A 20,382-nucleotide genomic window follows, 5' to 3' on the forward strand; every position below is an offset into this window, starting at 1 on the left:
ACGGAGATTTGAATAAAACTAACAGTTTTATTGACAACGTGTTTGTGTTACCACAGATGCTGGCCTGTGTGTCCAGAGAACTGGGCTACAGGAGTGTGAAAACCTTCATCAGTTCCCACCTGTACTACCTGGTTTCAGAGTGGCTTGCACAGAGACAGTCTGACGATAGATACACACTTGGCTCTTTCCCCTTCACACTGCTGGACCTCCAGACTGTCAAAGATTTCTACAGGTGAGACTTTTAACTTAGGTGAAGATAGTAACTCTGCTTGATTTAAGTTTGTATTCATCACCAGGTCCAAAGGTTACGTGTTTCTGAACCCCTCTTTTCAACATCCGTCTTGTTTCTTATTTTTCCAGCTTTTCCTACCAGGTGCTGGTCCCTCACCTGGTCTTCCTGGATGATTTTGAGCAGGTGAAGTCTATTGGCAGGTTCCTGGAGAAGGACTGGAAAGAGCTGCTGGCTGACTGCTTCCCCAAACTGATGGTCAACATCCTGCCCTACTTTGCCCTGCCTGGGCAGGACTCTCAGGTTACCCGGCAGAGAGAGACGGCCCACAGAGTGTACGATCTGCTGAAGGACCCAGACTGTCTGGGCAAACAGGTGAACGGAGCCGGAGTCAACCAGGAGTCCACCAGTCTGGACTCCTCTGTGAAGAGTTGGAGTAATCTTTCCTGCTTTTAGTTGATGTACTTAAGTTTATACACAACTACATGTTCTGAGTATGTACTTGTACTATCAGAGTACAGTTGAAGTAACCAAAGCCTTAACAGAAACCTGTATTCAATCGTTTTTATATGTTTTATCCCTGGTTAATTTATTCTACAGCAAATTGACTCTCTCATCCACACCAACCTGGCCGACATAGTGGTGGAGCTTCTGATGACACTGTATGAAGGAGGTGGGGAGGAGGAAGAGGAGGAGGAGGAGGATGATAATGGAGGAGACCTGAAACGCTTCATAGGGTAAATAGGTTAACTCCCTAACTCTCACTCCTCTACCAGTTTACCTGCCCCCGTCTTTAGGACGGTAGAGAACTGTGTATGAAGTGTCTGGACAGGTTAAATCCACAGGACATGTTGTTGTTGTTGTTGTTGTTGTTGTTGTTGTTGTTGTGTGTGTGTATATATGTGTGTGTGGCTGATAAATAAAGCTGTCTTCTTCTTCTGATAAATAAAGCTCTCTTCTTCTTCTTGAACTGTCTGACACTTTGTAGTGAACTGGACCCAGTTCCAAACCCTCCGTACTTCAACTCTCAGGTCATCACAGCTACTCTGGACTATCTGAGCAAGTGTCACAGCACCAGCAACAAGTCACTGGTTACCATCCTCTCCAAAACCCCAGTCAGTCTCCTTCTCTTCATCACCGTCTGAACCGTCATTTATCCACACTGTACTTTGTTTTGCAGTTACTTATTTTTTCTGTTTAGATTTCTATCCAGAGGATCCTGCTGGCGGTGTGTGAGCGAGCAGCAGAGACGACCAACGACTACGAGCGTCATCGTATTCTCCTGATGTATCATCTGTTCGTCAACCTGCTGCTCAAAGAGGTGAAGGACGGACTTGGAGGGGCCTGGGCCTTCGTCCTCAGAGACATCATCTACACACTCATACACCAGATCAACAGCAGGTTAGCTCACACACTGTTACCAAAGATGAGGGGCGGGATCTTTGGACATGACACTGTTGCAGGAGGTGGGGCAAAGTGATGATGAATTAAAATTTCAATATTAAAAATGCATTGTAATTGTATTTTATTTGTGTTGTGGGGATTGTAGTGTTTTAAAGTTCAGTAGAGTTCTGAAGCTGTTGATGTGTTGATGATGTTCTGGACTTCCACAGGACACAGATATGCAATGAGGTTTCTACCCGAAGCCTCTCTTTGTGCTGCGACCTGTTGACCTCTGTGTGTCAGGCTGCCTTGCAGTTCTGTGATGACGCTCTAGACTGCCACCTACAGGTTATTGTTGGAACTCTCACGGCTCAGGTTAAGAGGCAACCCTTAATGTCACAGCGGGTGAGTGACCTCTACATCGATGCTACGTTTGAGACATTTAAATAAACCTGTGCATTTCTTCAAACAGAGGACGTTCATACATTAAAACCATTGAATGCCTCCTCCTCAGGTGCTCCGTCTGTTGCACTTTCTAGTAATGGAGAACCAACAGAAGCTAAGAGGCGCCATCTGCAGGTTGGAGCCATTTCCTGACCTTCCTGAGTTTCAAGAACTGCGATTGGTTCAGAACAGACTCAAGTATAACACAGGCACCTTCACACTGCAACAGGTTTGGTAACAAACATGTCACTCAGATGGATCAACTATTTTTAAATTCTTTGTTAACAAATTACACAAACATTGATTTGAGTTTGGGTTTTGTCTGCCACTCAGGGATAAAGATGCACACACACACACACACACACACACATGGCAGATCAGTAGCAGGACTTTTTTTTCTCTTCTCTGGACAGGAGATTGAACACTTCCTGTCAGTGTCCTCGTGTGACTCTTTACTTCTGACCCGACTTGAAGGACTTAAAGAGCTGACCAGACAACTGCATGATAAAAAGGGACAGATCGGAGACCTGCTTAAAGCGTGTCATGGTATCACAGTAGAGAGAAATATAATTGATAGAAAAAGTGTAAAAATGATTGTTGTTTTTTTTTTTAAATGATTTGTTCTTATTTTGATCTTTCCTCCAGCTGAGCCCAGTGACAGTGTGCTGGTGAAGCTGGTCTTGAGTTTACTGCAGTTATGTAAGCTGGCAGCCAACCACCCAGATGGAGCAGAGATACTGGGTAACTAAGAACACAGACCTGATCACGGCAGACCACTGTTGCTGATGGTTTTAATGTTCACTTCATCAAACTGAAACCTTCTGTCACAGAGGCGGCAGGCAGCTGTCTGGGAGAACTGGGTCCTGTGGACTTGTCCACCATCGCCCTGCTGCACGGCAGAGACCCCCTCTTTGAGAAGGCCGTGTCTCTCTTCGACTCCACGGAGCTGCGGTGCGTCTTCATCGTCCTCAACTGCATGAACGATGCTCTGATCCATCAACGGTAGGTTGGACCCTGAACCACAGCAATGGAAGGTTGACAAAGAGTTACCAACTTGGACTGACCTTCACCGTCTGTCTCTCTGTCAGTATGGAGGTGAGACGGGCTGCAGCTCAGTGTGTGAAGAACATCCTGGCAGCTCAGTGTGGACTGGACTTTTGGGAGCAGCACAAAAACAACAGAGACCCCCTGCTGGCGTACCTCAATCCATTCAGGAAGGCCAAGAGTCAGGTGTGTCAGATGAGCCTTTCTGTCTCACCACAGTGGTTGGAGAGACGTCAGTGGACATTTTTAAATGCAGTGACTGTCATTAGGTTACGGCTGTGAGTGCTCTGGAGAGTTCAGAGGCCAGGGAGAAGCTGAGGAGCCAGGAGTTTTGGATTCCTCAGGATGGAGGCCACAGAGCCTGGCTGAAGGCACTGTGCGCCGCCCTGCTGGAGAGTGGAGGCGTCAAGAGTGAGGCTCTTCTCCTTTCACAACCCCTCTGCCTGGTAAGGACAAGAACTCTGTGAGGCTTCACTCAACAACCTCAGAATTTATGTTCTGTTGGTGAAACAGTCTCTGCTTGGTTGTCAAATGTACAGTGAGATTTTTTTTGCGTGGCATTATTCTCCCCATGCATTAAAATCTGATTCATTTCCACAAATTAATTGTCCTGTTAATTCTGACAGCCCTGTTTTATTTCATCTTCAGAGTCTGTTCTAATGTTGACTGCGTGTCATGACATCTGTTCGCCTGCAGGTGAAGCTGGATTGCTGTCAGAAGCTTCTGCCGCTCATCGTGCACTCCATCCTGTTGAACGACTCTGACGGCTCCCGGGGGGGTCTTTTTTCCCACGTCCAGGAGTTCTTCACTTTTTGTTGCAGAAGTTCTGCAGCTTCCAGTCACTCGGCCACACCTCTGAGCTCTGACCACGGTACAGTATGATTCACACTGAAATATACCTTAAATACAGTGAGTTGAACTGTGTCCTCCTCTGATACATCCTCCATCTGTGGACACACACGGTTTTTTGTATGTATTTACAATTGGCCAACTGATATTAGCATAATTATGTCACATCTTTAAGGATCATTATAGGTTTTTCCCTGTGATAATGAAACCAGATAATGCAACTCCTGGGTTTCCAAATGATGTGTGCTCTAAAAAAATCACTAGATGGCAGCATTGTCATCCCAATATCTGACACCCTAGTATTTAGTGGTTTATTATAACTGAATACAAACCTTTTTTTATTCTAACAGAGTCGGACACAGCCAGTGTGGGTCTGTATGACAAGGCCTCTCTGAGAACCATGTTGGCAGTTATTGACTATCTGAGGCACCAGCCCAGATCACTGGCTTCTGATAGGTTTGTGTTGGTATTTTGTATAATCACTACTTTGATACTTATGGTGTATTTTTAGAAAAGATTTTTTTTTTAATTTATTTATAGTAATTTGTGTGGAACCGTGTGCAACTCAAATTTCTGGTTGGAACTGAATTATCTGGAAGTGGCCAAAGCTGCACAGTCCTGTGCTGCTCACTTCACCGCTCTGCTGTACGTCGAGATCTACGTGGACAACATCAAAGCTAACATGGAGGAAAGTCGCAGGTTCGTGAGAAAACCAGAAATAAATCAAACAATCTTCATGTTTCAGTTTTTGGTGTTTATTTCAATATTTGAATAAGTTATCATTGATATTAATGAAGCTTTTGTTTAAAATCTTCAGAACCAAGTCCAGAGCAGCCTACAGACTGAACTTTGAAGACCACAGCCAGACCTTCACCATCACCAGCCTGACGAAGAAGAGTGTGGAGGACGCTAACATCAGTCTGCAGGTCAGACGCTTCTTCCTCCAGTAATAAAAGTTCAGTCAACCCAAAGCCAGAACACAGTTTGATGCAGTTCCTATTTCACAGGAGCTTCTGATTGAAGTCTACCGCAGCATCGGAGAGCCTGACAGTCTGTACGGGTGTGGGGGGGAGACCATGACCAGTTCACTCACCAGGTATGGAAACCTGTAGCTTCGTTTTCAAACCCACAGCTTATTGATGCCTTGAAATGTTTTTTTTTTCATTGCAAACATAAAGACTTTGCTTTTTTTTTTGTTGAATTTTAGGATACGAACCTATGAGCATGAGTCAATGTGGGGCAGGGCCCTGACCTCCTACGACCTTCACTCTTCGTTGCCTGTGGCCACTAGACAAGTGGGGATCGTAGAGGCAAGAACAGCTGAAAATAACTATAACTACACCAACTTAAATAATTGTTTGTTCAAGATCAACTGGTCACAACAGGAAGTATCTCATAATAAATGGTTGTTCTTTAAGAGGAGGATTATTTATCCATCTCTTGATTGTGGTACTTGATTATAAATGTATGTAAATTACATTATTATTTATTTTCCTTCCTTCCTTCCACTGCGTACTTTCAGGGTTTGCAAAACTTTGGTCTGAGCAGCATCGTCACGACCTACATGAGAGGCCTGGAGAGTGAGGGGGTTGAGTGGGGGGAGGAGTTAAGAGAACTGCGCTTCCAGGCGGCGTGGAGAAACACTCAGTGGGACTGTGAGCTGTCAGAGAGGTGAGTGAATAAATCAGGCTCTGATCACAGTTACAGCTGCTCTGAATGTCTCTCATTTACAACCGTGTTCTCCAAATGTGTCAGGAATGAAAAAACCAAACCAGGTTTCCATGAATCAGTGTTTTGTTCCCTACAAGCACTGAGGGACAGAGAGTTTTCTGTATTTGAGGGCACGCTCAAACAGGCCAGGTGAGTCTCACCTGCAGAAACCTGCTGTGTTCTGTGCTCTCTGCTCTTTGTCCTGGTTTATTTCAGAATTTATTTCCATCCACTCATCTGTGTTTACTGTTGTTGCTCCAGGAGGGCAGAGGTGGAGGATTTGTGCAGAGGCAGTTTGGAGGCGGTGTCTTCTCTGTACCCAGCTCTGAGGAACCTGCAGATCCTCAAGGAACTGGAGAGTACCAAACTGCTGTTTTCAAGGTAACGACGTCTGATTCACTAAAAGTGCAAAATATTTTCTCTCTCCCTTCCTCTCTTCCTCTCTTTCTCTCACAGTCTCACATTTGTCCTGTGTTTATCCGAGCTTTCTCAGACGTTACACTGAGGGACATTTGCAGCCAGTGGCGGCAGCACTCACTCCTATTGGCTGACAGTGACTTCGCCTTAGTGGAGCCCATTCTTTCAGCCCGCTTTGTGGCCCAGGACACTCTGATGACCAGTGTGGGAAACGTGGAAAGCAGAGAGTGCATCAGCTCTGTGCTCACAGATCACCTCATGGAACTGTGCCAGGCGGCCCGCAAGGCTGGCAATACACAGGTGGAGTGTGTGTGTGTGTGTGTGTACAGTGGGGCATCAAGATACGGGTTTAATCCGTTTATCCTAATCCTATTAATTTATTACATTTAAATCCCCTCCATCTAAACATAGAAAATATGTATATAAACAAATATATTGATCATATAAAATAATAATAATTAAGACAACATTTTATATTATTGTTATAAAAATGGGTAAAATAACCAGAGAGGGACAGAGAGCGAGACAGCGCCACAGTGTGGAGTGGCATAAGTTCTAGGTTCTAGAGGTTCCGCTGTAGTACCACTGTCCTCCACTCACCCACTGACGGTGCTGTGACTCCTGCACAGAAAGCAGAAAGAGCAGTGTACCAGATGAAACAGAATGGTGGGGGGTCCCTGGCTTCTTTACCTGTGTCGTCATGGCAACTGGAGGAGGCCCAAGTGTTTTGGGCGAAGGGGGAGCAGGGTCTGGCTTTAGGCCTCCTAAGACAGATGATACACGTCCTGGAAGAGGAAAAGGTCAGAACAAACATTTCTATCTACTACACGTATTACCCAGAATGCCTCAGTGAACAACCACGACTCTGTGACCGGTGCTGTGTTTATCAGGTGGATTTCAATCCTGCTCTGGCTCCAGTTTACACCGAGAGCCTCAGGCTGTGTGGTAATTGGCTGGCTGAGACTTGCTTGGAAAGTCCTGGAGTCATCCTGGAGAAGTATCTGGAGAGGGTAAGATGGGGTTCAGAACCCGGCCTGGACCCATTCATTACACCTGTTATGTCTGCTCAGAGAGAAACAGCTCATCGTAATCTTTTTTTTTTTTTTAAAGCATTTAGGAATTTACTGAAAAATCCTGTTAATTTCCATCAAACAAGTCTGTTTGGAGCTGATAAAACTGAGCCAGACGCCGGTCTGTGCAGAAATAAGCCTCTTTCTGAGGGAAAAAAAAAGATTTATTATCCAACACCAGGGCAGTTTGTGGCCACTGGCAAACAGACACACACACACGTATAATAAATAATTTATTTACTAACAGATGAATTAGAAACAGGCCCAAAGACAGAATTCAGACACAGTTTTTTACAGTTTTTCCTGCAGCTGTGACAGACTTATACGAACAGTATTAAATTATTGATGTTTAGTGTGTGTGCACGTGTGAGCGTGCACGTTTCCACATTGTCACCCAGCTAACACAGTTAGATCATGCTGCACATTATGTCCATTCTTTTGGTGTCTGGTGTTGAAGTTCACATCTGCCCCCCACCCCACCCTCACCCACGCCCTCACCCTCCCCTCAGGCTGTGGAGGTGATCCAGGAGGAGTTAGGAGTCCACGATCCCGGCCTCCACACTCAACAGACTGAAGCCTTCCTCTCTCTGGCCCGCTTTTCTGATGCCCAGTATCAGAGCATCGACAATTACATGAAGTCGTCCGAGTTTGAGAACAAGCAGGCGCTGCTGAAGAAAGCCAAGGAGGAGGTGGACCTGATGGAGGAGCGAAAAGTCAACTCCAACAGGTCTGGATGTCTTTTTTCATCATCTGGAAATCACTTTTTTTTGTACTGTAATGAATCAGTTAGATCCTGCTGTCACTGTTGTAGGTACACAATAAAAGTGAAGAAAGAACTGGACCTGGATGAGAAAGCTCTCTCCAACCTCCACTCGGACCGACAGCGCTTCCTTTGTAAGGCGGTGGAGAACTACATCCACTGTCTGGAGCAGGGCAGGGAACATGACACCTGGGTTTTCAGACTCACCTCGCTGTGGTTGGAGAACGCTGGGGTCAGATCAGTGGATGACATGATGAAGGTTTGTTTACAAATTCTCCAGCTTCACACTTGTCTGACAAAAAAGATGCAAAAATACGTCAAAAAAAGCCTTGAATCACAGGAACTTTCTGGCTGTTGTCTTTGTTGTCGTTCAGAGAGGGGTGAAGCAGATTCCCTCCTATAAGTTTCTGCCCCTCATGTATCAGCTGGCAGCACGCATGGGAACCAAGATGGCAGCAGGTCCAGCTGGAGACGTTGGCTTCAGTGACGTACTGAATGATGTAATTTCACAGAAAACAAATGTGATGTTTTGGCCATTAGATTTCACAGCATTTATATAAATACCAAATATTTATCAATGTTACTTTTACCTGCTGGTTCACAGCTGATCTGCAGAGTTTCTATGGAACATCCGCACCACACACTCTTCATCATCTTCGCTTTGGTAAATGCCAACAAAGACGAAAACTTCAGCAGAAACTGTTCTGCACGAGGAGCTGTAAGACAGCAGTCACCGTTTGATCTGGTGAGATTTAAAAAAAATGACGTCAAGTTATTATTGATGATGACACAGATGAAAGATTGTATTGTCGTTCTGTCATAGCCTCAGATATTGAACAGATCGTGTTGAAAATGAAACACTGTGGGAAGCAGTTGTCAGTGTTATACAAATGAAACTATTCACTTTAGTTTGATGTGTGAAATTGAAACTTGATGTATGAAAAAAGATACAATTCAAGTAACACTAAAAAAAATAGACTTGATGATAAAGCAAAATAATCAAAAATTGAATTGTGATGAATGAAGAAAAACTGTTTGAAGAAGGTTTAAGTACAGACAAAGGTTTTTGTTTTATACTAGATGTAAATAACATTGATTTTTAAAAAACCCTTATCTTTATTTTTTTTAAATATCTGCTGCAGGAGCGTTCAGACGTGGCCCAAAAGGTCATCAGTGCGGTCAGGAAAAAGAGAGGCAGCATGATCCGAGGAATCGAGCGTCTGTGCGACGCCTACATCACTTTGGCGTACATGGACGCCAAACGGCACAAAACTGAGAAAAGTAAGAAGCTGGATCAAATTGAGTGACTAAAAATCACTGCTGACTAATCTCAGATGTGTTGATTTTAACTCTACACTTCTGTGTGTAAATTCCTGACAGAGGCGATTCCCATTCCTGCGGATCAGCCCATCATGAAAATCAGTGACCTGGATGAGGTGGCCATCCCTACAGTGGAGATAAAGGTGTCGTCTTTGTCAAACGTCCACGTTGGTCACTGTCTAGAGTTACAGGGTTTCAGTTCAGAGAAGACAGTAGTTTCTTTTATGACTGTATGTCAGCATTAGGGATATTATCTGATATTGATCTAAATTCTTGTCTAGTTCTGTGCCAACATGAACAGTCATGGTATAACTCTGAAAATAAAGCACCAGCACAATAATACCAGTACAGAATATGGTGCACAAAAGTAAAAAAAAAGAAGGACGACAGCGCCCCCACTGGCCAAAGGTCTGGTGTAGTCAGTATGTATGACTGATCAGAGGAACATTACAACCTCTGTTTGTGCCACGGCGTAACTACATCTTTAATCCTGTCCAATAGGTGGAGCCAAGTGGTTGCTATGACAACGTCGTGACTGTCAGGTCCTTCAGGCCTCACTATCACCTGGCGGGGGGAGTCAACCTGCCCAAGATCATCGACTGTTTGGGTTCTGACGGCAAGAGTAGGAGACAGCTGGTCAAGGTACGTTCCATGTTCTGAAAAACACCATGGAAGTTCAGCCACGGCTGTAACTGATCACAACTGATTGTCATTGTTTCAGATCGTTGTGATCCAGTGTCTTTGTTACAGTCACATCAGTTGTCTGTGGTTGTGCTGTACACCTGAGTTCTTGGCTTTAAAAACAAATGATGACTTTGAAGCTGAGCTGTCAGTGAGTCAGATGAAAAGATCGACCAGCGCCGTTGAAAACCAGCAAATATTTCCTCTTATCATTGGCAATCATTAATCCTGTCTTTGTTTCCAGACAAATACAAAGACTGTTTGTTGCCAAACATCACTATAATAAAGACTTTCCTCAGTGGTGTGTGTGTGTGTTTACACAGAAACACTTCAGAGCTAATGATTTACCTCTTTAAAGCCTTTTCACTGTGACCTACAGTTTTTTTTTCCCTGTACTTTCACTTTTTACATCAGCTACAAGATTAAAAACAGGGATTAAAAAAAAAACTCCCTGTTCAACGAAACCAAAACATAAGACAAAGCCAAATAAAACTCAATAATATGATAATAAATAATGTAATCATTGTGTTTTCCTGTCATGAACAGGGTCAGGACGACCTGCGTCAGGACGCGGTGATGCAGCAGGTCTTCAGCATGTGCTCCATGTTGCTGCAGCGAAACGCAGACACCCGTAAGAGGAAGCTCAACATCAGACGATACAAGGTAGAGACGCATCATCGTCGCTGTGATCTTTCCAAAACCTCTTCACTCCACTGACCTCCACAGGTCCAGTTTGACGTCACCCGTGTCTTGATTCTCAGGTGGTGCCGTTCTCACAGCGCAGCGGCGTCTTAGAGTGGTGCTCTGGTACCGTTCCCATCGGGGAGTTCCTGGTGGAACCCAATAAAGGAGCTCACAAACGCTTTAGACCTCAAGACTGGACCAACATGGCCTGCCGCAAGAAGATGATGGTACTGAGATGATGGGAGTGTCTTCTGGAGAATAAGTGTCTGTACAGATAAAACCGTATTCCTGATGTTCCGTCATCTCCTCGTAGGAGGCTCAACGACTGGGCTTTGATGGGAAGCTGCAGAGTTACGCTGAGGTTTGTAAGAACTTCAGGCCAGTGTTTAGGTATTTCTGCATGGAACGATTCCTGGATCCGGCCGTGTGGATGGAGAAACGACTGGCCTACACCCGCAGTGTGGCAACGTCTTCTATAGGTACGTTGTGTACAGAGAGAGAGGTGGGTCAAAGGTCAAGGCGCAGATGTTTGAACTTATCGCCCTGACGACAGAGAGACTCGGACATGTTTCACAGCTCTGTGGCAAAAATTGAATCACTTTTCAACTGTTCCACAGTGGGATATATTTTAGGTCTGGGGGACCGACATATCCAGAACATCTTGATTGATGAGCAGACCGCTGAACTGGTGCACATCGATTTAGGTAAAAAAAAAAAAAACTTTTTAGCTTTGATTGTTCATGAAACGATGTTCAACTTTACAGCTGTTTTATGTTCTGTTCTCTTTAGGCGTGGCCTTTGAACAAGGGAAGATCCTCCCCACACCAGAGACCGTGCCCTTCAGACTCTCCAGAGACATAGTGGATGGGATGGGCATCACAGGGGTGGAGGGGGTGTTCAGGAGGTGAGGGACAGATTTATCAGCTTTGTTACAGTAAATGATGAATACTAACTCAAACGGCTCCCTGGATTTAGACCATCTGCTGACGTCATACAGGTGTCATTGACGTTTACAATCATGTATCTATATACAAGATATATATATATATATATATATATATTAATATGTATATTATACTTAGTGGTGGCTCCTGTGGCAGCCTGTGTTGGTTGGAAAGACTCACACTGTGAATTCCCCCATCGTTGGACCAATAAGGGACTTCATTTTCAATATATTCATTATTTTAAATTTCTGTTCCATCAGGTGTTGTGAAAAGACCATGGAGGTGATGAGAAGCTCACAGGAAGCTCTGCTGACCATCGTCGAGGTCAAACACACAGATATGCAGACACAGTATAATAATAATGATCTGTTATCACCATCATCATTATTAATGTGCTGATTGGTTGGTATTCCAGGTGCTGCTGTACGACCCCCTCTTTGATTGGACCATGAACCCCCTGAAGGCCTTCTACCTGCAGCACGACGAGCAGCAGGAGCTCAACGCAACACTGAGCTCCACTATGGGGGGAGATAACATGGTCAACCAGCGTCAGTGCGGGTGAGTCGTACGGGGGAGGGAGGGGTTGAACGTACACCTGTGTGTAGGAAAGTCCTTTAAACGTATCTTCCTGTAAACGCTGTGTCTGTGTTTGACAGCGACAGTCAGAGCTTCAACAAGGTGGCAGAGCGGGTGCTGCTGCGGCTCCAGGAGAAGCTGAAGGGGGTGGAGGAGGGCACGGTGCTCAGTGTGGGGGGGCAGGTCAACCTGCTCATCCAACAAGCCATGGACCCCAAGAACCTCAGCAGACTCTTCCCAGGGTGGCAGGCCTGGGTCTAGACCTGAGAGTCTGTCTCTGCAGAATCAAATCACGATTCCTCCCCGACAGTTGGGGGCGCTGCTGTGCCGATGCCATGGAGGAGACCGACACCTTTTCTGATCGCCTTTTTAAAATAAAGACTGTTCATTTTATTTCATTTGCACCGGACGGTACAAACTTTGCACTTTAATCTCATAAAACTAGCTGTGTAGCTTTTATACCAGTATCGTGAATGTGCTCCGATAATAAAGATGGACCAGAAAAGTCCAACTCGACCAAACTCATCTCAAAGACACTTGAGTCCTTTAAACCCTTGAATTACCTGCAGTTTTCTGATTTTTTTTTCCTGCCTTATTTGGACGTGGATGTGTTTACGATGTGGGACAAAGGTGTAATGAAGAATAAACTGTAGTGAAAACACTGATAATATCTGATATATTTGTGATGATGGTTTTCACAGGTCCTGAAAAACAACTGAAGTTGAAACAACAATTTTTCCAGACATGGAAAAACCAGTGGAAAAGGAGAATAAACTGTAGTGACATTTTCATCTGTCTTCTCTGGCTCCCCCTGCAGGTAGGTAAATGAAATCAGGTTCAACGTTTTAATCATGAACATTTGTTGTCACATGATAATAATGTCATGTTGACTTTTGGTTAAGATCCTAGCACTGGACCCTGTCCTAGACTGTGTGGCTGGTGAGTTATTTCATAAACATAAAAATAATCTGAGGAAATGATGGAAAGTACAGCTGTAGAAAATACATTTTGATGCATTAGCAGAGTATGATGTAGTAACCAGTTTGTTCTTTCCTGTTGGAGCTGAAAATATCCTGGAGGAAAAGAGTGTGATCCCTGACACAAACAAAAAAATTAAATCATTGATTCTAATCCAAGAAAAAAAACCAAGCAGATGAATGAATTCTAACTGTTGTCACCCTTTGACCCCAGGAGTGAAGCTGAAAGAGTTGACCAGCAGTGATGAAGTACTTTTCCACTGACTCCACAGAATGTTGGTGACAACAGTGTGTGAGAAGTTCAGACCAACACTCCTCATTGTGTGTGTTGTGTGCTCAGGACGGCCACTCAAAGACAAAAAGATGCCGATGGAGTGTGGGGTGTGAGCAGGCGGGCAAACACAGCAGGAGGGTGAGGTGTGAGGAGGAACGTCACTTCAGTCCTGGGGCTGGGAGGAACTGCTCTGAGTTATCCACAGGTGGATTCTACTGCACTCATCTGTCAGGGAAAATGAAGACCAATCTGGTGAGTTGTTCTGATCTGTTCCACTCACACCGCTCCGCTCCGGTCCGGTCCGGTCCGGTCCGGTCCAGTAGGATGTCTAAGATTTACTGGACATCTTTCCTGACAGATTCTGGACACAGGTCGGTGTTTCATCCACGAAGACCGTGACTGGAGAGGTTCTGCACCGCCACGGGCAGATGTGATGCCCCAGTATGTCCACCACTTGGCCTCCAAACCTCCACCTGAGGTCAGCCCCCCCACCACCAAACGTAAAGGTAGGTTCATTTATTACTGCTTAAAAGTAATATTTACTGTAGCTAAGAAAACATATTATTTTTATTTTAATCAGCTTATTATAACTGTGTAACTCCAAAAGTCTTTAACTGTAAACAAGATTTTAAATCTGGCTCCAGGAAATTCTAATGGAATTGGTTTAATACTAATGATGTGTGTGTGTGTGTGTGTGTGTGTGTGTTGTCAGATTTCAAACACAGGTGTGTGAAGTTCACAGTGACGGCTGTCGTCTGCCTGCTCCTCCTGCTCCTGGTCACTGGGATCCTCCTGGCCTATTACTGTGAGTGTGGGAATTGCACCGTCAACTACTGTGCACTGTATTTTACTCCTGTCTCTCACAGATCTCCCCTCTCTCCCTCCCAGATTCCTCCCCCTGTGCACACGGACGTCAGTGTGGTGATGGGAGCTGTGTGTGGGAGTCTGAGTGGTGTGATGGGGTCAGGGACTGTCCTGCTGGTCAGGACGAAGCCAACTGTGGTAAAAACACTGATTATTTACCTGTGTGTGTGTGTGTGTACAGACAATGCAGATGTACTCGTCCCAGACCGACAGCTGGAGCAGCGTCTGCTCTCAGGACTGGACGCAGCAGCAGAGCAGATCCAGCTGCAGGAGCCTGGGCTACAGCAGGTGAGGAGACGCAGCCGTGTGTCGCTCTGACACACGGCTCAGTACGGAGACTAAACTGTTGTTGTTGTTTGGTTTTTCTGGCAGAGACACTTATTATAAATCAGGCGAACAGACGAGCGACTCTGATGAAGGATTTCTAAAGGTGAAGTCTGGTTTGAACCCTGATTCTTTCATCCTCCAGCAGCTCGTTCACAGGTGAGACACACACTTATAGAAAGAACTTCAAATTAAAAGACTAGTTTTGTCATAATAATAATAATAATAATTGTGTGCTTTTTGCAGCAAAGTTTGTCCCAACAACAGTGTGGTGACTCTACAGTGTACTGGTATGTTGATCTAGACTTCTTTATTTTGAGAACTGCCTCCAGTACAACTTTGTATTCAATACTTCAAAACTCACACTGATTCATATATTAATAAAAATGTACAAAATACATTCCCATACTTAAAATTTTGAAAGATTTGACGATCGTGTAGTACCACCATGGACCCACTAGTGGTCTCTTAGAAATGTCCTGTAATTATAACGTTGTAATTATATTGTCTCAAATACTTTAACAAGTTGTTTTACTGCAATATTACACAATATTATACAATATTTGTCTTCAAAGTTCACTCCAGAATAAACACGTTGATAACAGGTCAGAACGTGGTCCACTCTGACGTCATAGTCTGTGCTGCAGTGTAATGTGCGTCTTCAGTGACGTCACTTCCTTCCTCAGACTGCGGCAGAGGAGTGAACTCCAGCAGGTCCTTGGGGGCCCAGCCGGCCTCCCCAGGCTCCTGGCCCTGGCACGTCAGTCTGCAGCGTTCAGGCTCTCACCGCTGTGGAGGAGCTCTTATCTCCCCCTACTGGATACTGACTGCAGCACACTGTGTGGTCAGGTGAGGTCTTTACACCTTACGTTTTTTTTTTCTTTTCTCATTAAAGTCATTTGGTGTAATCAGCAGTTTTATTTTTATTTTCGACCAATCAGAGCCTCTGACCCTGCTGCCTGGGCCGTGTACACTGGTGTCGTGGATCCACTGGGCTCTCTGTTCAACCCTGCCCGGTCCGTGAGTCACGTCATCGCACATCAAGACTACAACCACCTGACCCGCACCAATGACGTCGCTCTGATGAGGCTCAGCAAAGCAGTGGACTCTACAGGTGCCGCCGACCTCAAAGACTAATTATTGACTGACTGCAATTAACGATGATTGGTTTACATTTAACACAGTAAATGTACACAGTAAATGTACAGTTGTAGTGGCAGAAGGCCGGTGTTTTCAGCTCGTTGTCGTCTTCTGTCCGATGTTTTCAGCTCGTTGTCGTCTTCTGTCACAGGCTCCAGTCAGGTCAGACCTGTCTGCCTCCCGGCCGCCGGTCTGAACTTCGCTGCTCCCCAGACAGGTTGGATCACGAGATATGTTCTCACTACAGCTGGAGGTGAGACGACGTCGGCCACATACCACACCGTGGTGTGATTCAAACCGACGCATGATTTGAAAATGAACGATCTCGAATGTCGCTGCGTGTTGCTACCACCAGAGGGCGACAAAGTCTTCATATATTGTTTTTTACGTGTTGTTGTTTAAATTATTCATCTTCCTGTTAAGTATTTTTTAGCGAATTTGAATCTAAGATTTAAAAAAACAACTGAGTATAATGTTTGTTTCTTTGTCTTTTTGACAGACTTTTCATCTGCTCACCTGACAGAGACTCAAGTCTCTCTCATTGATATTTCAAAGTGCAACAGCTCCACAGCCTACGGTGGCAAACTGTCACAGGACATGCTGTGTACCAGAGAGACAGAAGCAGGAACAAACAAGTGCCATGTAAGAAAAAGACAACACTGTTTTCTTTTACCAGATAATAACAAAGTTACATTTATTCTTCTGGTGTGAATGACATTCCAGTGGGTGTTCTTCAGTGTTAAATACATAAAAAGACAAAGTCATCTCACAAATGAAAAATAAAGCACTCCTTCATTCATATTTCTAGTGTATGAAGGGGTTTTCTCATGTAACTCAGAGCACAGTCCCAGTTGGTGAAAGAATCCAAAGCATCTTCATGCTCTTATGTAAGTCGCTGTGAGCTGAACTTAAACAAGTGCTGTACTGTGTGCTTGAACAACATACACCCAGAGCAGTGCCAATCTGTTTAAAAATGAATCAATAACATTTATCTTCTTGATATCGACCTGAGGTTTTGGTCGACATGAACCAAACCCTTGTTTTTAGGAGTTTTGTAAACTTTTTATATACCAGTTTCTGTGTGTTTTCCACACAAAGAGATTCTCCAACAGTGGAGGAAGTTAAGTCCACTCACATGTGTTCTCCTCATTATTGAAGGTCGACAGTGGGGGTCCTCTGGTGTCGCTGACCGACGGCCTGTGGTGGCTGGTAGGGGACAGTATTTGGGGTGAAAACTGTGTCCAGACCAACAAGCCTGGAGTTTTTGGAAATGTCACATTTTTTCTAGAGTGGATTCAGGATCAGATGAAGGTAAAAACTCTGATGACTCAATAACAGGTTAAACTGAAAGGGAGGTTAGTCCTATTATATATGTTCCATGAGGGACCGTGAAGAAAAATGATCCAATTTCACAGAAAAGAGCATTGACATACTCTTCCACTAGGGGCAGCAAATGGCTGTAAAAACTAATGAAAGAGAGAAACTCAGCTATTGAAAATGTTCTTCTGATTTTCTTCAATTCCTGCAAGTAAATCAGTGTTGTTTCAACTAAACAGGCCCGAGTTTCACACTCACCAGGTAAATTGTGAGTAAATTGAAACTCTGAGACAACAGCAGCTTTAAACACTGCTCATTCAATGGCTCCTTGCTGCTTATTTTTCTGACATTTTTTTAAGCTAAACAATAGTATTGCATCATATGAAAAACATGAAACAATCTTTTTGAGTGTGTTTTTGTTTGAATTTAAATTACACTTCCTTCAATCAATCCAATATAACGCTGATAAAAATCTATCATTTGTTGTTTTTAAAATAAACAAAGTTTTTTTTTTTTTTACAGAAGCATCAAGATGACTGAAGGGAGGAGCGGAAATGTTTGATATTTACTCCACATATTCAAGTAATCAAGTCAGTAACTTATATTCTGTGAAGTATTCTTGTTATTGTAGTACAGTATTGTCGTAGTTTTAGATGGTTTTGTTTTGAAAAAGGGTCTTGAAAGTTAGGATCATAAACCTGTAAAAATAGACACACTGCTATATACTGTGTATAAAACAGTTTATTATTATTTAACTAGTCTTTTAGAAATTTACACTGTAATTATGTTTTTGATACCAAACTGTGCAAATAATACACACATTAATATACTTGTTTTTTAACTTTTAACATACTGTATTCAAAAAAAGAAAAAGGGAGAACCCAAAATATCATAATCCTCATGCAGTACTGCTGCATGCCCTGCAGAGGTCGTGGACTCCCCGTGGAAACCTCTGGTTTAAATATAATAAAGCCGCTTCATATTTTGCAATTCTATTCTGTTCTGAATGTCCGTTCTATGCAAATATGTGGATTTTCATTCACGTTTGGGAGGTCCCATGTGTAGACACTAGAGGTCGCCAATAAACCACATCCAGTTTTTCTTCCCTATCTCAGTAACTCATGACTCGTGACAAATACATTTTCATTTGATCATAGATTTTTATTAACAGCTCAAATAAAATTTGGCACATGGAGAAAACAAATAAAGACATATAAATAACCAAACATTCAAGTTTACAATCAATGGAACATTTTTTCTATTTTTACATTTTGGCAAAGAGTGATAAGTTCATGCAGCTCAAATCACAGGATTGTCGGCTCAAAAGGCAACAACTGGTTTCATGTCCATTGTGCAACAGTCTCTGGATTTTAAGGCATTGTGTAGTTTCTTTTATTTTCATACATCCCATAGAAACGTGCAGTCCGCAGGACACAGTGGTGCAATCATCACCGATTTGGCTTCTAAAGTCATTTTGTGTCAGTTGTATAAATAAGAATTTTCTAACGTCTAAATGTAAATACACTGTGTGCTGTTGGTGTTCGTATGAAAACACCTTGAACAGAGTTGTAGGAATATTGATCTTCATTACACATTACACTGATTGACAGTGAAAAAAGTGCAGTTCAGCAAAACTAAGCTTCAAAACATTTGGACTTCATTAGGTGGTGGTCAAACGTGGAGTGTTCTGTCTGTGAACAGCGACTGACCGAGCAGCTCCGTCCTGTCACTTTAGGAGACGCAAACTTTACTCAGACTCGAGGTTCAACTTCAATATACAACATTATATAAGTATCAGAAAAAGTCTGTTAGTAACAAAGAGTCTGCTGTGAGGAGACGTCTGAAGCTAAAGCTCAGCAGCGCTAACGATTTACTTTCTTATTCCTCTAGAGAAACACACCAACAGTTTCCAGTTTTATAGTTAGTTATATCAAAGCGTGGGATGTCCATTTTTGACCAGCATTTTTACATGGCCGCTGTTCTTCTTTGCTGTGATGTCATATATTTTCCTTTAAATATTTGACAACGTGTTCTAATAAATACCTAAAAAAATGCTGAGCAACAATTTAAACTCCTCAAAAATAACATTTTCTTTGAAGAAGGAAATGACCTATTTCTCTATCTGTGCGCCCCCTGCTGGCTTACTGTTTTCTGTTTATTTTTCTGTCTGTGCGCCCCCTGCTGGCTTACTGTTTCATTAGTGCTTGCCTTCACTCTTTTTGCCCTGCGCTTATGATTCTTTATGTGCAAGAAATAATTCTAACTTTCAGGTTTTACTTTTTTTCTGCAACACAAAACTACTTTGATTTTGTTCTTCATCTTGACTTAGCGTGTGACGCCTCATATTCTGTCCATCTGACTGGAACTGTCCTGAACTGAGCTGAGATATTTAGAAGAAGGAACAGTGACAGCTCAGGAAAAGTCAGCTCTGCTACAACAACAGCTGCGTGACATGAACTTTAACCCTTTCACCTTCTGATATTCTGGATTCCTTCATGTCGCTGTGAAGAAACCACCGCCATGTTGACTGTTGTTGATGTTGTTGTTGTTGATGTTGTTGTTGTTGTTACCCTGGCGTCACAACAGTAGGACGATGATCACCCTGTGTTTAAGTGTGTCCCACTTCTAAGCACACTATCTTATCAGCCCTCAAGGGGGCAATGTTTGCCATATATATTGCCTTGTCTAACGAAAAGTGTTTTACGTAGGGTTGAATTTCCCTCCGACAGTCAGCTGACACCTCTGTGTCTCCCTCTGTGGGCCAAGCTGGTGAGTGCAGTCTAGAGTCAGTCAGACGTGCAGAGCGGAGCCGCGTGTCCTTCTCCACGGGCGTGAACGTGCTCTGCGTGCTGCGTCCCTGCTCCTTCATCCCGCGTCCCACTCCAGGCCCCATCAGTCATCGGATGCGGTGTCGGACCAGCGAGGACTCGTCCGTGATCTCCCCGAAGTTGTCCCTGCGTCGGCAGGGCAGGATGAGCAGCAGCAGCAGGATGATGAGGACCAAGGCGCAGACGGCCATCAGAGCGTAGGACACGATCCACAGGAACGGTTCCTTCAGGAGGCTGCTGGAACAGTCGGACGCCACGTCTGCTGCCGAGAAGGGCCCCGCTATTTCTGACAGGGCCAGACCCCCGCTCACTGTGGAGGGAGTGCAGGGTGAGAACAGGAGGCGTGAGTTTGTCTAATCTAACCTGATGATGATGTGTGTGTAGTACTGCCGTGTGTCACAGTGTTTGTACCTGCACAGGTGCTGAGGGCAAAGCCCAGTCTCTTCTGCACTCGATCAAACACCACATAAAAGCCCTCCATCACTGTGGCGCCGATGATCAGGCCGTTGGTGGAGGACGACAGTCCGAACCTGAAGCAGTCCAGTGT

General features: G+C 44.1%; 3 protein-coding genes across 3 annotated transcripts in view; 2 read left to right on the forward strand and 1 right to left on the reverse strand.

Annotated features, from left to right (window-relative positions):
* atm (ATM serine/threonine kinase) overlaps window positions 1-12,698 on the forward strand; it is a 20,625-nt gene extending 7,927 nt beyond the window's left edge. The window contains exons 25-63 of the mRNA XM_025055358.1: window positions 57-232; window positions 361-604; window positions 830-966; window positions 1,218-1,344; window positions 1,431-1,630; window positions 1,843-2,017; window positions 2,127-2,285; window positions 2,470-2,602; window positions 2,702-2,797; window positions 2,887-3,058; window positions 3,145-3,286; window positions 3,370-3,546; window positions 3,797-3,971; window positions 4,300-4,405; window positions 4,490-4,648; window positions 4,767-4,875; window positions 4,957-5,045; window positions 5,157-5,259; window positions 5,472-5,620; window positions 5,705-5,809; window positions 5,921-6,039; window positions 6,141-6,376; window positions 6,706-6,876; window positions 6,967-7,086; window positions 7,656-7,873; window positions 7,958-8,165; window positions 8,281-8,406; window positions 8,511-8,651; window positions 9,049-9,187; window positions 9,287-9,369; window positions 9,728-9,868; window positions 10,454-10,570; window positions 10,669-10,818; window positions 10,905-11,070; window positions 11,209-11,295; window positions 11,381-11,495; window positions 11,796-11,859; window positions 11,951-12,093; window positions 12,192-12,698. Of these exons, the coding sequence (XP_024911126.1) occupies window positions 57-232; window positions 361-604; window positions 830-966; window positions 1,218-1,344; window positions 1,431-1,630; window positions 1,843-2,017; window positions 2,127-2,285; window positions 2,470-2,602; window positions 2,702-2,797; window positions 2,887-3,058; window positions 3,145-3,286; window positions 3,370-3,546; window positions 3,797-3,971; window positions 4,300-4,405; window positions 4,490-4,648; window positions 4,767-4,875; window positions 4,957-5,045; window positions 5,157-5,259; window positions 5,472-5,620; window positions 5,705-5,809; window positions 5,921-6,039; window positions 6,141-6,376; window positions 6,706-6,876; window positions 6,967-7,086; window positions 7,656-7,873; window positions 7,958-8,165; window positions 8,281-8,406; window positions 8,511-8,651; window positions 9,049-9,187; window positions 9,287-9,369; window positions 9,728-9,868; window positions 10,454-10,570; window positions 10,669-10,818; window positions 10,905-11,070; window positions 11,209-11,295; window positions 11,381-11,495; window positions 11,796-11,859; window positions 11,951-12,093; window positions 12,192-12,372 (5,658 nt within the window). The 3' untranslated portion in view covers window positions 12,373-12,698. The remainder of the gene's footprint in view (window positions 1-56; window positions 233-360; window positions 605-829; window positions 967-1,217; window positions 1,345-1,430; window positions 1,631-1,842; window positions 2,018-2,126; window positions 2,286-2,469; window positions 2,603-2,701; window positions 2,798-2,886; window positions 3,059-3,144; window positions 3,287-3,369; window positions 3,547-3,796; window positions 3,972-4,299; window positions 4,406-4,489; window positions 4,649-4,766; window positions 4,876-4,956; window positions 5,046-5,156; window positions 5,260-5,471; window positions 5,621-5,704; window positions 5,810-5,920; window positions 6,040-6,140; window positions 6,377-6,705; window positions 6,877-6,966; window positions 7,087-7,655; window positions 7,874-7,957; window positions 8,166-8,280; window positions 8,407-8,510; window positions 8,652-9,048; window positions 9,188-9,286; window positions 9,370-9,727; window positions 9,869-10,453; window positions 10,571-10,668; window positions 10,819-10,904; window positions 11,071-11,208; window positions 11,296-11,380; window positions 11,496-11,795; window positions 11,860-11,950; window positions 12,094-12,191) is intronic.
* A 60-nt stretch (window positions 12,699-12,758) lies between these two features.
* Window positions 12,759-18,614, forward strand: LOC103377611 (transmembrane protease serine 2-like). The gene is given in 14 exon segments (XM_025055356.1): window positions 12,759-12,928; window positions 13,429-13,614; window positions 13,721-13,868; window positions 14,075-14,167; window positions 14,251-14,384; window positions 14,387-14,514; window positions 14,599-14,709; window positions 14,797-14,840; window positions 15,237-15,399; window positions 15,492-15,664; window positions 15,842-15,943; window positions 16,190-16,332; window positions 16,849-17,001; window positions 17,530-18,614. Coding segments are annotated over 14 exon segments (1,728 nt in total). The 5' UTR covers window positions 12,759-12,796; the 3' UTR covers window positions 17,548-18,614.
* A 540-nt stretch (window positions 18,615-19,154) lies between these two features.
* bace2 (beta-secretase 2) overlaps window positions 19,155-20,382 on the reverse strand; it is an 8,459-nt gene continuing 7,231 nt past the window's right edge. The window contains 2 exon segments of the mRNA XM_025055357.1: window positions 19,155-20,145; window positions 20,247-20,382. The exon segment at window positions 20,247-20,382 is cut by the window's right edge and continues 30 nt beyond it. Coding sequence (XP_024911125.1) covers window positions 19,904-20,145; window positions 20,247-20,382 — 378 coding nt within the window. The 3' untranslated portion in view covers window positions 19,155-19,903.

The sequence above is a fragment of the Cynoglossus semilaevis genome, chromosome 4 (genome assembly GCF_000523025.1).
Source record: "Cynoglossus semilaevis isolate Cse_v1.0 chromosome 4, Cse_v1.0, whole genome shotgun sequence".
In the NCBI taxonomy this organism is placed as follows: domain Eukaryota; kingdom Metazoa; phylum Chordata; class Actinopteri; order Pleuronectiformes; family Cynoglossidae; genus Cynoglossus; species Cynoglossus semilaevis.